Raw genomic sequence first — 14,478 nt, 5'->3', positions numbered from 1 at the left:
CCTGTATAAATATAGGCACTTGTACTATTATCTAGACTAGGTCTGTCTTAATATTTTCATTCACCAATAGAAATAAATATATCCAATACTGGTAAATTCGACAAATGTTTTCTATTTGTTACTACTATTACTATTACTTACAGAAAGCTCAGTTAGGTATTCATAATTGGATGCTACATACTCCACTATCACATAGCCTCCACGTAACATGTTCAATCTGTATAACAACTTTGAACAACTCTTACTTCAAAGAAACAGACAAGGACCACCCCCAAAATGGCTGATCTTAAAAGGTCTGGTAACTTCCTAAGTCAATCCCACATACACTCACACACAGACACAGTTACCTTCCCAGTGCCACTTCCTGGCCATTCTAAATGCAGAAAATGCCTGGCACTTGCTGTCTACTCCCTTGCAGCTAAAGCACAGTAAGTGACCCAATTCTGGTCAGTGGGACCCAATGAAAAAGCTTGCTAAGGTACTTCGAGAAAACTTTTTCTTCTCTCCCTCATACAAAAAGATACATAAAAGCCAATGCCCTTCTTTGTATCTGCATGTGAAACCTGGAAATGCTCTTGTGATCCTAAGAGGGAGCTGTCACCAACACACTAAGGATGACTAAGGAAAATACCAAAAACTCTGATGTCATCACTGCACCAAGTGAGCCACTTAACCCCAGAACTGTTCCACTGCCAGGCTCCTTGTTACAGGAGCAAATACAGGGAATCCAGCCCCTAATCTAGATTTATTCTGCTAAGAGACTTATACACAACTTTGGATTATCTTTATCACTGAATTCTTTTAAGTTTTAGGTACTTTCTATCTGCCCTGTATATTCTTTCAGAATTAACTTGCAAGTTATTTATCCCTTTACTCAAATATTATTTATGAAGTAGTTTCATTCTCCTACGTTTTAGAAATGGTCCCACATTCAAAGTTTTAGATTTATGCCTCCAAATTCATTCTGTTCAGCTAAGGTTGAAAGAAATCACTTTAACAGTATTAACTCTTCATAAAGCCTCTTTTAAGAAGTGCTAGTGATGCGGTTCATAGCTTTAATAGCTTAAAAGGCTATGAAAGCCTCAAAAAGTTCTAAAGGAAGGTTCCTATATTCTAGAACTGTGCTGGCCAATACTCCAGTCACTAGCCACATGTGCCTATTTAAATTTAAATTAATAAAAATGAACAAATGCAGTTCTTCAGCTATAGTAGTCACATTCAAGCTTCAACAGTGGCATGTGGCTGGTGACCACTGCATTAGCTAGCACAAGTACGGGGCATTTGCATCAGTGCAGCAAGTTCTACTGGACAGCACTATTGTAAACAGTCTCTCTGAAGAAATCAAGAATCTGGGAAGTAGAGGGCTGGAGTAAGAACCCCTCAAAACTCCTAGTAACATTCTGAAATGCAGAGCCCACAGGAATTAAAATATACTGGTCCCACTACCAGCCACAGTCTCGCTTTCCACGGTTTGTTACCCACAATCAAATTTACATCCAGAAGATGATGCCCCGAATTTACCGTCAGGTCAGCAAGCCTACATCACTCACGTAGGCATTTTATCTCATCTCATCACATACGCATTTTATCGTCTCTCATGGTCACAGGAAGTGAATACAGCACAAAAAGATATTTTAAGAGAGAGGCTGCAATCACATAACTTTTATTACAGTGTATTGTTATAATTCTTCTATTTTATCACTAGCTATTGTTAATCTAATACTCTAACTTATAAACTTTATCGTAAGTATGTATGTATAGAAAAAAAACACAGATGACACAGAATTTGGTACTATTAGAGGTTTTAGGCAGGTACTAAGGGTCTTAGAACGTATCCCCTGTGGATAAGGGGGACAACTGTAGTTCTTTCTTCTCCTCCACTTCTGGCCCTACCCAGCATCTGACTCCTAGACCCATGTGCTTGTTACCTAGCACATGTGAAGCCTACCTGATCAACTGATGGGTGCTCTTTTCTCCTACAAGATCTGAGAACACCTCTGACACACAGCTTACAGCTCTCAGAAGTACTGCAGGTATCTCAACATGACCCAAAATAGACTTTACTTCACATGCTGCTATACTCTACCCAAATGTGTCCTGCTTCCAGATGTCCTTATTTTAAGAAATCACATACCACCCATTCAATTATTAAGCCAGAACCTTGAAAATCATCTCAACAGATCCCCCTTTCTTCACCTTCTAAATCTAGTCATCAGATTCTATTGATACCATTTCTTAAATTATTCTCACTGTCCACTTCTCTCCATCCCCATTTGTCACTACTCTATGCCAAAGCCACTATAATCTCCCACCTGGACTGTTATAACAGCACCCAAGCACTGAATCCACTCATGTTGCCCTCTAAAATACTTTTCACACCTATGGAAGAGTTTAACTACCATCCAACCCTATTATTCCCCAACTTAAAACCCTTTCAATGGCTTCATATCACCCATAAAATCTAAACACAAAACACTAGGTCGGGCAGATATAAGCCTTGCATATTTCTCACATACTCCCTTTTGCCTATTACATTTCAACTACAATAAAAACATACTGGTTTTGGGGCGCCTGGGTGGCGCAGTCGGTTAAGCGTCCGACTTCAGCCAGGTCACGATCTCGCGGTCCGTGAGTTCGAGCCCCGCGTCGGGCTCTGGGCTGATGGCTCAGAGCCTGGAGCCTGTTTCCGGTTCTGTGTCTCCCTCTCTCTCTGCCCCTCCCCCATTCGTGCTCTGTCTCTCTCTGTCCCAAAAATAAATAAACGTTGAAAAAAAAAAAATTTAAAAAAAAAAATAAAAAAAATAAAAAAAAAAAAAAACATACTGGTTTTTATCTTGTTCATGTACCTGATCACATGTAGTTTTCTCCATTTGGAATGTTTTCCCCTCTTTAACACTTTACTTTTCACTCATCCTGTAAGTCTTGTCTGGAGTGAACCTTCCTGGCCCCCTCTCCCAAGGTGTAGTAAGCCCTTAACATCCTGATTCTCCCAGTTGATAAAATTCATCACCATTTTTTACTATTTTTGTCTGTTTTCTCTGCAAGATGGTACATATTATGAAATCAGTCACCTTTTCCTCTATACCATTCAATTTTATATTATGGTAGCCTGGCACAGAACTTGACATAGCCTAGGAAATTAGTAAATACGTAATGAATGATGCATAATTCAGTGAATGAAGAAATAACATTTTAAAAAATCAAATGCAATTAAGAACAATAATTAAGACCAAATAGTACTAACCTGGTGTTTTCATTATATTCAAAAATCTGAACCTTGGCCATTGCATTTGGACTACTGTCATCACTTCCTACAGCTATCATGGGGGAATGAGCACGAGAGCTAGAAATGAAGAGTAAAAACTATTTTACATAAGTTAATATACATCTAATTCAAAGAATTAGAAAAACCTGGCATCAAGTAGCTCTACAACCCACATGTAAGTATGCCACTACTGTGACTAGATCCCCACCATGTATCTGACACAGTCACACCTTGGGAGGGTGTGTCCTTGAGAATGCTCAAGGTGGGGACAGATAATACCATCCTCTTGCCCCTCTTGCTGACAGAAAAGTAGCTCTTTTCCCAAAAGAAAAGGTTTCAAGCATTCAGTAGATTAAAAAAAAAAAAAAAAAAAAGCCAAAAAAACAAACAAAAAATTTAAAAAAAAAAGGCGACAGCCAAGAGGTCTTGGAATTTTTCTTCCTGAAAGATTTGGTCATTCACTATGGAATAAAAAGCAACCCTACAGTGACCAATTCATGACAAAAAGATTTTAAGTGCTTTATACAAAAAGAAGAAACCCTGGGGACTCCTAGATGGCTCAGTAGGCTCAAGTCATGACCTCAAGGTTTGTAGGATAGAGCCCCACACGGGGCCTCTCTCTCAAAATAAATAAACTTAAAAATAAATAAATAAATAAATAAATAAATAAATAAATAAATAAATAAGAAATCCTGATAAAAGGAGAAAAAGTAGAAAAAGACCACACCTCAAGAAAACATGCTACCCACATGTCATTCTCTTCTCTAGATTCATTTTTAAAAAGGCAAGAGAAGTAATAAGATAATGAACTCTACTGAAATAAACTCTAGGTTACATTATTTTCTTCATTTCTATACCTAATTACCTCAATATTGATTTCCTTTGCCTCCCTCACCCAAATTAAGTAATATCTCTGTCAACATTACCCCTTGTTTAACATCTGACCTTGACACTGTCATCTGCCAACTTCATAAAGGTGAAAACAGAATGTGGCAATTAAAAAAAAAGTAGATTGATCACCTACATCTCCTTCCCCTCCCTCCTAAGATTCCATGGAAATGATGAAAGAATAACACCATCATAATAGTCCTAGATATCAATGTGCCATCAGAAATCAAGAAATTTAAAGGAATTCCAGGAAGACAGGAAGCAGAAAGAAAGAAGACATGCAAGGGGGACAAGCAAAGAGCTCTATCAGTATCAGTAAGGAAGAAATTCCACAAACTCCAGCCTCCTCAATACATGCAAAGAACAGGAATGAGTAAGGGGGCAATCATGAAATGATTCATTTAAAGAATTGCAATCAGAAGACCCCTTAGCTGGCAGCTAACTAGGCTCTAGCTAAAGAGAGTCTGAGGAAGGATAAGTGAGATGATCAAAACTTAACAGGAAAGAGACCCTGAAATAAAACAGCACTCCAAAACTGGCAGGGAGAGGAACAGAAGGAACAAAACACATTAAGGTGCCCCATCCCAAAAGTCAAGTCCTCCTGACTTTGGCAATTTGGGGTACCCCAGCCTGTTTTCCTCAGTTCCCTTGGTCTATACTCCCTACAAGGAAATCCTGCCAACACACTCCACCTAAGATGAAACTCAGCCAACCCCTAAGTAAGAGAGTGAGCTACTAAGAAAACAGAGCACCTAGCAGAAGAAAAATACCAATACCTGTTTTCTCTACTAGGCATAATAGTCTTTTGTTCATAACTACAAATAGATAAGACTAACACACAAGGAAAACAAAAAGCATGAAAATAAAGACCAAGATATACAAATGGATCTTTGAGAAAGTAGATATAGCTGATCCTCATTATTTGCAGGTTCTTTATTTATAAACTGGCCTACTTACTAAAATTTGTTTGTAACCCTCCCCCCCCCCCAAATTCAATATTTGGGACTGTCGTGGTCACCCATGAACATGCCTGGAGCAGCTCTGCAAAAAATTTGAGTCATTTGACCCACGCAGTCCATAATGAGATCGAACAAGATAAGGTTCTGCTTTCTTATTTCAGCTCCCATGCTGAAAACAAGTGTTGCCTTCTATTCACCACCATGCTTTTCATATTTTTGTGCTTTGTGTTGGTGATTTCACTACTTAAAATGGCCCCCATGGGTAGTACTGAAGTGCAGTCTAGTTTCTATGCTTAGCAAGAAGACTATACAATGTGCCTCATGGAGAAAATACTGTGTTAGATAAGCTTTGTTAAGGCCTGAGTTTTAATGCTGTTGGCAGACTTCAATGTTAACAAACCAGCAACATATGCTTAAAAAGGTATCTTTAGAGGCGCCTGGGTGGCTCAGTCGGTTGAGCGCCTGACTTTGGCCCAGGTCATGATCTCACATCCGTGAGTTCAAGCCCCGCGTCGGGCTCTGTGCTGACAGCTCGGAGCCTGGAGCCTGTTTCAGATTCTGTCTCCCTCTCTCTCTGACCCTCCCGCATTCATGCTCTGTCTCTCTCTGTCTCAAAAATAAATAAATGTTAAAAAAAAAAAAATTAAAAAAAAAAGGTATCTTTAAACACAAACACTCATAAAACAAGGTTAAGTATTTATCACTTGACAAAAATGTGATCAAAGGCTCATGGGAAACCAATCCTATATCTCTCAAAGGAGTGAAAGACACACTTGTCCCCTTAACTGCCTCCATTTGGACCTCAGTCTGTACTTTCTGATTTTTTTTTTTTTTCCAACTTATCTCTTAACTCAGGCAAAAGACCCAGCCTGAAAAGCATCGTCTAATGAGAACCAAAACTATCCCCTCAGGCAGTAACAGCTGCCCTGCTGCAGCAAGACCAAAGTGAATGACCTCAACACAGTGACTAACCTGACCTTTACTGCACAGCTAAACATACCCAATGACCTTTATCCCATATTTTCTTTATATAAACCTGAAGTATTTTCAGCATTTTGGAGACAGCCTTTGTGACACTAGTCCACTGTCTTCCCGGTGTGGGCCTCACTAATATAAATTACTCTGTTGTTCCATCACCACTCATTTCTCTGCCTCCGGATTTACTAGCAGCCAGTGGCTGAACCTGTTCCATTTGAGAACCCTAAATTTATTATTATTTATAATGAAATAAAATTCAGAACTTCCTACCGTCAAAAGTCATCACAGTGTCAAAATGACAAACCACAAACTAGGAGAATACACATGCAACAGTGCTCTGGTTACAGGAGCAACAGTTCGGTTCATTTAGTGTTCACTGAGCTTTATAGAACATAACTATTGCAAATAAGGAGACCTACTGTAATTCAAGAAAGAAACACAAATTTAAAAAAATTTTAATTACAACCCTCAAAGAAATATCATATCCATGTAACAAAAACTGACTGGATACCCAGAGAACTAGCAGGAGATCTTGATGACAGAGTAGTAAATCTCCAAACCATTTTAAAGAAATGGGAGAGTAAATCCAAGAATATTCAAAGATGAGTTCCGTAAAGGCAGAACAGAGACAACATAAGAAAATTATCAAAGAATCGTAGGAAATTTTTAAAAAATCATAAGAAATTTCCAATTCGACAAGAATCTTCATTTTGAAAGGCACCACTAAATGTCAAGCAGGATGAATCAAAAAAGACCAACACCTAATAGTATATGTCTGGGTTTACTTCAAAATAATCCAGTTTTTTATCGGGGGAAGAGGGACAGTGGTAAGTCATATACAGATGAAAAAAAGACTAGCTTTGAGTTATTGCAGCTGGGTGATGAATACGTGAAGGGTCTGCCCATTGTATTATCATTTTTGGTAGATATGAAAATTTGCCTAATAAAAACTGTAAAAATAATACCTATAAACATCCTGGATACATTTTAGAATTCTGCTACCTCAAATCACACAAAGCAATTCCAGGAGGTATAATGACCTAAATGTGAAAAGCAAAACCAAACTCCATTCAGAATACACTTGAAAACCTTAAGGTGGTGACAAATCCCTCAAGTAAAATACAAAAAGCACTAGAACAATAAAGGAAAGACTGATACACGTGGTTACATTAAAACTCAGAACTCTCTAGGGGCTTCTGGGTGGCTCAGTCAGTTAAATGTTCAACTCCTGATGTCGGCTCAAGTCATGATCTCATGGTCATTGAGACAAAGCACTGCATCAGGCTACATGCTGAGCGCAGAGCCTGATTAAGATTCTCTTTCTCTCCCTCTGCTCCTCTCTCCCATTCACGCTCTCTCTCAAAAGAAAGAAGCCTCAAAAATTTATAATAATACAATAAAATTCAGAACTTCCTACTGTCAAAAGTCATCACAGTGTCAAAATGCCAAACCACAAACTAGGAGAATACACATGCAACAGAGCTCAAAGTAGTTAAGACAAAAATCCTGAAAACTTCCAGAAAGAACAGGCTACCTACAAAAGAACGAGCATTAGACTGACCTCAGACTTCTCATTAACACTTAAATTAAAAAGATTCTCAAGGACACTATCTTCAAAATTCTTACATTTTGAACTTAGAACTCTAAAACTAGCCAAACTACAATTAACCATGGGGTAAAATTAAGACGTTTTCTGGTATGTCAGAATTCAAAGAAGTTTGCCATCCATCCGTATGAAAAAAAATATACTTTAAGAGGTGTGTCAGTCACCAAAATTAAAAAAAAAAAAATCTAAAGACAACATGTGATATGAAAATTGTGACAGCCAAGTATAACCCAGAAGACTCAAGAAAGAAAACAGAGCATCCATCAGAAGTTAACACCACAAGCTGCTCCAGCCACTCGGGAAAACAGTATGGAGGTTCCTCAAAAAACTAAAAATAGAACTACCCTACAACCCAGCAATTGCACTACTAGGCATTTATCCACAGGACACAGGGGAGCTGTTTCGAAGGGACATATGCACCCCCATGTTTATAGCAGCACTATCGACAATAGCCAAAGTATGGAAAGAGCCCAAATGTCCATCGATGGATGAATGGATAAAGAAGATGTGGTATATATATACAATGGAGTATTACTCGGCAATCAAAACGAATGAAATCTTACCATTTGCAACTACGTGGATGGAACTGGAGGGTATTATGCTAAGTGAAATTAGTCAGAGAAAGACAAAAATCATATGACTTCACTCATATGAGGACTTTAAGAGACAAAACAAATGAACATAAGGAAAGGGAAACAAAAATAATATAAAAACAGGGAGGGGGACAAAACAGGAAAGACTCATAAATATGGAGAACAAACTGAGGGTTACTGGAGGGTTTGTGGAAGGGGGGATGGGCTAAATGGGTAAGGGGCACTTAAGGAATCTACTCCTGAAATCACTGTTGCACTATATGCTAATTTGGATGTAAATTTTTAAAAATAAAAAGTAAAATCAGAAAAAAAAAAACAAAAGTTAACACCAGATATTCTGCATGAACAATAATTTTCAAGAAAAAGATTAGATTTGCATCTATAACGAATATTTACAGTCTAATAATGTAAATTTGGCTGTTAACTTTTAGAATCAACTTGTGGGGAAAGAAAAATACTTATATTGGGGTGCCTGGGTGGCTCCGTCAGTTAAGCGTCCGACTTCGGCTCAGGTCATGATCTCAACAGTTCGTGAGTTCAAGCCCTGAGTAGGGCTCTGTGCCAACAGCATAGAGCCTGGAGCCCACTTCTGTGTTCTCTCCCTCAGTCTCTGCGCCCCATGCCCCCCCCCACCCTTCACGCTCTCTCTCAAAAATAAATAAACATTAAAAAAAAATTTTTTTAAATATTTGTATATGTATTAAATTTTTACAGAATGTAAATATAAATGTTGTACATTTTACCAGTTTTATAAGCAACGTAACAAAACAGAAAGGTGAATGGAAGGTAGAAAAAAAATAAGCTAATTTCCTTTTTAAAAAAAATGTGAGTCCATATACAATCTAAAAATTGATAAATCGCTCAGTAGAAAAATGGATATATATCATTTGAAATTATGATAATTACAAACATAATTAAAAAACCATCAACATTTCCACAAATAAGATCTCTATCGGGCACCTGGCTGGCTCAGTCTGTGGAACATGTGACTCTTGGTCTCAGGGTTGTTAAGTTTGAGCCCCACACTAGCTGTAGAAAAATAAAATCTTAAAAGAACAAAAAGGTATCAGGGGCACCTGGGTGGCTCAGTCAGTTAAGCATCCAACTTCAGCTCAGGTCGTGATCTCACAGCTCATGAATTCAAGACCCGAGTAGGGCTCTCTGCTGACAGCTCAGAGCCTGGAGCCTGCTTCAGATTCTGTATCTCCCTCTCTCTCTGCCCCATTCCCGCTCACACTCTGTCTCTCTCTCTCAAAAATAAAACATTAAAAAAAAAAAAGATATCTCTCTAGTCATACCTTGAGAAGTGGAAAGCTTTATAAATGTGCTAAATGATAAATTCATCTTTCATACAGTGACTATAAATACTGTATAAAGCTAACATAGCAGAATCAAAGGCATAAGTAAATCATTTAAAAATATAATAGCAACTGGGGCACCTGGCTGGCTCAGTTGGTTGAGCAAGCAGCTCTTGATCTCAGGATTGGGGGTTTGAGCCTCATGCTGAGTGTAGAGATTACTTAAAAACAAAATCCTTAAAAAAATTTAAAAATTAAAAAAAATATAATAGCAACTATCAGAATTAAAATCTAAAATAAGAACTATTAGGGGCACGTAGCTCAGTCAGTAGGGCATCCGACTCTTGACCTCAGAGTTGGGAGTTCAAGCCCCACGCTGAGCATGGGGCCTACTTAAAAAATAAATAAATAAATAAATAAATAAATAAATAAATAAATAAATAAATAAAATCAGAACTATTAGCATTTTTAGAAGGTAGAGGAACTTTTTACTTTTCATTTTATACTCCTCTGTATTATTTGAAATTTTTTCTTTACCAAGTGATTCGTTTTTCTTTTAATTTTTAAAAATAGTGTAATTAAAACCAACTATGATCTAGTCAGAGTCATGCTCTATACAGCAATTTAAAAAATAAGGTAGGACTGGGGTGCCTGGGCAACTCAGTCTGTTAAGTGTCAGATTTTGGCTCAGGTCATGATCTCACAATTCACGAGTTCGAGCCCTACATCAGGCTCTGTGCTGACAGCTCAGAGCCTGGAGTGTGCTTCTGATTCCGTGTCTCCCTCTCTCTCTGCTCCTACCCCATTCATGCTCTGTCTTCCTCTAGCTCGCTCTCTCAAAAATAAAAAGTGAATAAACATTTAAAAAATTAATAAATAAGGTAGGATTAATTATACTAATACATGGGAAAATGACACAATGTACTTGTAAATGAAAAAGGCAAATTTCAAGTAAGCAGAATGTATGCCTATATGTATCTGTGTGTTTTGGATCTACCTTTACATGATACGTGCATACTGGCATATATTTGTATGTTTATACACACATTAAATATTTCTTTGTATTTACATGGGAAAAGCCAGAAGGTACACACCAAAATATTTACAATGGTTGGCTTCTTCTGTGGAATAAAAATAGGGGACAAGAGACATGAAGGGTGCAGGGTAGATTAGGGAGAATTTTTATTCTACACAATTTTTTTTTTAATAATAAACATAACTACTTAAGAAAAACATTTTAAGGAAATTAAACCATCAAATGCTTAGTTTAAAAATTATGAAATTTGTTTTACTAGGATTACATTATCAGGTTTTCTGTGTAAGCTTACCTTGAAGGGTTCCAAGAAATACAACTACAGCTTAGCTTACATGAAATCTCATGCTGCAGAGACCACTGGCTGAGATTCATAACATCTGGTGCCTCATATATTCTTACTATACCATCTGCCGAACAGGTTGCTAACATAAGACCCATATGCTTAGGAGCAAATTTCACATCGGTAACGGATGTTCTGCTATCCACTAGAGTTGTCCTCTTAACCTGAAAAAAAAAAAATTATATACAAAATAAAGGATCGTACAGTGGAAAGAACATAGACTCTGAAATCACACTATTTTACTAGGTATGTAACCCTTGAAAAAGTTATTTAAAAATCACTTAGGCCTCAATTTCGTCCACAGCAAAATACCACATACACAGCCAGCAGTAAGAGTGACCTATAATTAATTATTGCCAGGGTGCCCGTGTGGCTCAGCCAGTTAAGTGTCCAACTTCAACTCAGGTCATGATTTCACAGTTCGTGAGTCTGAGCCCCGCATCAGACTCTGTGGTGACAGCTCAAAGCCTGGGGCCTGCTTCAAATTCTGTGTCTCCCTCTCTTTCTGCCCCTCCCCCATTCACGCTCGGTCTCTCTCTCTCTCTCTCTCTCAAAAATAAATAAACATTAAAAAAAAATTGGTGGGGGGGATGCCTAGGTGACTCAGTCAGTAAGCGTCTGACTTCAGCTCAGGTCATGATCTCACGGTTCATGGGTTCAAGACCTACCCTGGGCTTTGTCTTAACAGCCCAGGGCCTGGAGTCTGCCTTGGATGCTGTGTCTCCCTCTCTCTCTGCCCCTTCCCCACTCACACTCTCTCTCTCTGTCTCTCAAAAATAAACATTAAAAAAAAAAATTAAAACAAAATTTTTTTAATGTATAAAAAGAATTTAATTATTCCCTTTAAGGTAGAAAAAAGTTGACCTTAGAAAGTCTAACTTTATTAAAAGTAGGTACTCTCCCTTAAGCAGACCAGTCACTGAACCAGAAAATGTTCAAATTTTCACATAGGTAGCTTTGTCTCACCAAGTATGCTGCAAGCAGTAAATTAAATGAATTAAGATTTTTTAACAGTAAGATGGAAGACCTGCAACTTCCATCTTTCAAGCATAAATGCCAGTTAGCCCTGTGTGGATCACCACTATCCACTTTTAAGAGAAGGCATTTACTAGAGACCAAGGGAATGGTACAAAGCTGGCATTGTGATAATTACAGAATTCCAATATGGTATGTACAAGCTACTTTCTAACATCTAGATTTCTGACAGACAATATCAACAAAATGGAGAAATCAGCACTTTAGTGTCTATGGTTACTAAAATACATCTTAAGGAGTCTCAAAATTAAAAGAATATCACATAAACCCCAAAGATTGTATCTTTGCAAACTCTTGTCTACAAACACCACTGAATAACCAATACCAATACAACCGCTGAAATAGTGAATGATCAATGACTAAATACAATTTACACTTATATTACAATTTAACTAAATACAAATGAGTATACAGATATCCCCTGCTCTTCAAAGGTTTGTGTTATGCCACTTTGCTTTTGCAAAAGACCTAATTAGTACCTTTTCTCGCTAACCAAAAGAAATCTGAAGAGCATTTTTGCTTTTGCAAAAAGTGAAAACAGCTTTCAACATTGGTTTTGCAAGCCACTACTTGAAGCACCCTCAGCTTCAACAATAGCACCACGAGCTCCTTCCTTGGGAACTACACAGTATCTCACCATCAAACTGACATAGCTTTGAACTGTCTTTGAGCATCTGTGCTTTATCTCAATTTATGATATGCATCCATTAGCAAAGTGTATCCTAAGGTATCAGAAAAGCCTAAGAAGGGGCGCCTGGGTGGCGCAGTCAGTTAAGTGTCTGACTTCAGCCAGGTCACGATCTCGCGGTCCGTGAGTTCAAGCCCCGCGTCAGGCTCTGGGCTGATGGCTCGGAGCCTGGAGCCTGTTTCCAATTCTGTGTCTCCCTCTCTCTCTGCCCCTCCCCCGTTCATGCTCTGTCTCGCTCTGTCCCAAAAATAAATAAAAAACGTTGAAAAAAAAATTTTAAAAAGAAAAGCCTAAGAGAAGTAATTTTTTGGTTCTGGGAATGCTCAAAATTTTTTCCATGTAAGTTAGCGGTAACTGCTTCTCCACTTTATGCCATTTCAGCTTAGAAAAGTTCTCTTAAGAATGCTCTACTTTCATATAACAGGGGAAACCTATATCTTTAACTAAGTTCAAGTAAAAACCCTATGTTACTACTTACTCCTCAAGCCAACCCACCACAGATACTGACCCATCTCAGACTGACTGCTAGAAAAATCCCTAGTATAAATTTCTCTTCTCTCCTCCCCTTAAACAGTTGTTTGCCTTAGGGAGGGCCTAGGCCAAACATAAGACCAGCCCCTCCTAACGTTAAAAAAAAAATTGTAGGGGTGGGGCGCCTGCGTGGCTCAGGTGGTTAAGCATCAGACTCTCAGCTCAAGTCATGATCTCACGGTTCATGAGTTCGAGCCCTACATCCGGCTACATGCTGACAGTGAGGATCCTGCTTGGGATTCTCTCTCTCACTCTCTCTCCCCCTCCCTCAATCCCACTCTCTGTCTCTCAAAATAAACTTCAAAACAAATTTTAAAACAGAACACCTGAGTGTCTCAGTCAGTTTTGTGTCTGACTTCGGTTCAGGTCATGATCTCAGAGTTTATGGGTTTAGAGCCCCACATGGGGCTCTGTGCTTACAGCTCAGTGCCTGGAGCCTGCTTCAGATTCTGTGTCTCTCTCTCTTTCTGCCCTTCCCTGCTCATGCTCTGTCTCTCTCTCTCTCTCTCTCTCAAAAATAAATAAAACATTAAAAAAAAATTTTTTTAATGAAAAAAAAAAACTGTAGGGGCACCTGGCTGGCTCAGTTGGTAGTGTGTGTGACTCTTAATCTTGGGGTCATGAGTTCAAGCGCCACATTAGGTATAGAAATTACTTAAATAAATTTTTTTAAAAAATTTATAGCATGCAAGCTACAAATCTAGAGTAACTAGAATACTATGGTATTGCCATTAAGGAAACCCATACAGCAATGGAACAGAATAGAGTCCAGAAATAAACCCTCTATATATGGTCAATTGAGTTTCAATAAGGATGCCAAGACCACTCAAATGGGAAAGGGTGTGGTGTCTCTCCTGATCAGATGGGGGCCCCTAAATGTGGGGCAACCCTAAAGGGTGGAAGCTGGAGGCAAGGGCAGTGAAAGGATTCACCTGAGGCAGAACAAAGGAGATAGAAGTTTATCGAATAGAACACAAGGGAGTTAGGGAGAGGAGAGCAAAGCACAGGCTGTCTGCTATGAGGCAGCAGGTGGGGGCCGCATTTAAAGGAGGAAAGTAAAGGAGGTATGGGGACATATGGAACTTTCCCTTTTTTGGTAACTGCCTGGTTGTAAGTGGCCCATTGGTTAGTTAGGGCCTATGAACACTTTGAGGTAGACTGCCTAATGGGCCTGTTTAGATTCACCCAGGGGGTTACTGTGGGCCCTTCTGCCTTGCTTTTTACATTCCATTGCGTAAGCCTGTTGTCTAAAAGAGGCCAC

General features: G+C 38.6%; 1 protein-coding gene across 2 annotated transcripts in view; it reads right to left on the bottom strand.

Moving 5' to 3' along the window:
• SEH1L (SEH1 like nucleoporin) overlaps nucleotides 1–14,478 on the bottom strand; it is a 34,218-nt gene that overhangs the window by 7,566 nt on the left and 12,174 nt on the right. For both annotated transcript variants that reach the window (XM_030336358.1, XM_030336359.2), the window contains exons 4-5: nucleotides 10,916–11,127; nucleotides 3,245–3,343 (exon numbers count right to left, since the gene is read on the bottom strand). In XM_030336358.1, coding sequence (XP_030192218.1) covers nucleotides 3,245–3,343; nucleotides 10,916–11,127 — 311 coding nt within the window. The remainder of the gene's footprint in view (nucleotides 1–3,244; nucleotides 3,344–10,915; nucleotides 11,128–14,478) is intronic.

This window comes from Lynx canadensis, chromosome D3, assembly GCF_007474595.2.
Source record: "Lynx canadensis isolate LIC74 chromosome D3, mLynCan4.pri.v2, whole genome shotgun sequence".
Taxonomy (NCBI): Eukaryota; Metazoa; Chordata; class Mammalia; order Carnivora; family Felidae; genus Lynx; species Lynx canadensis.
Note: the sequence above shows the minus strand (reverse complement) of the source record. Positions and strands in the feature narration are given on the sequence as shown.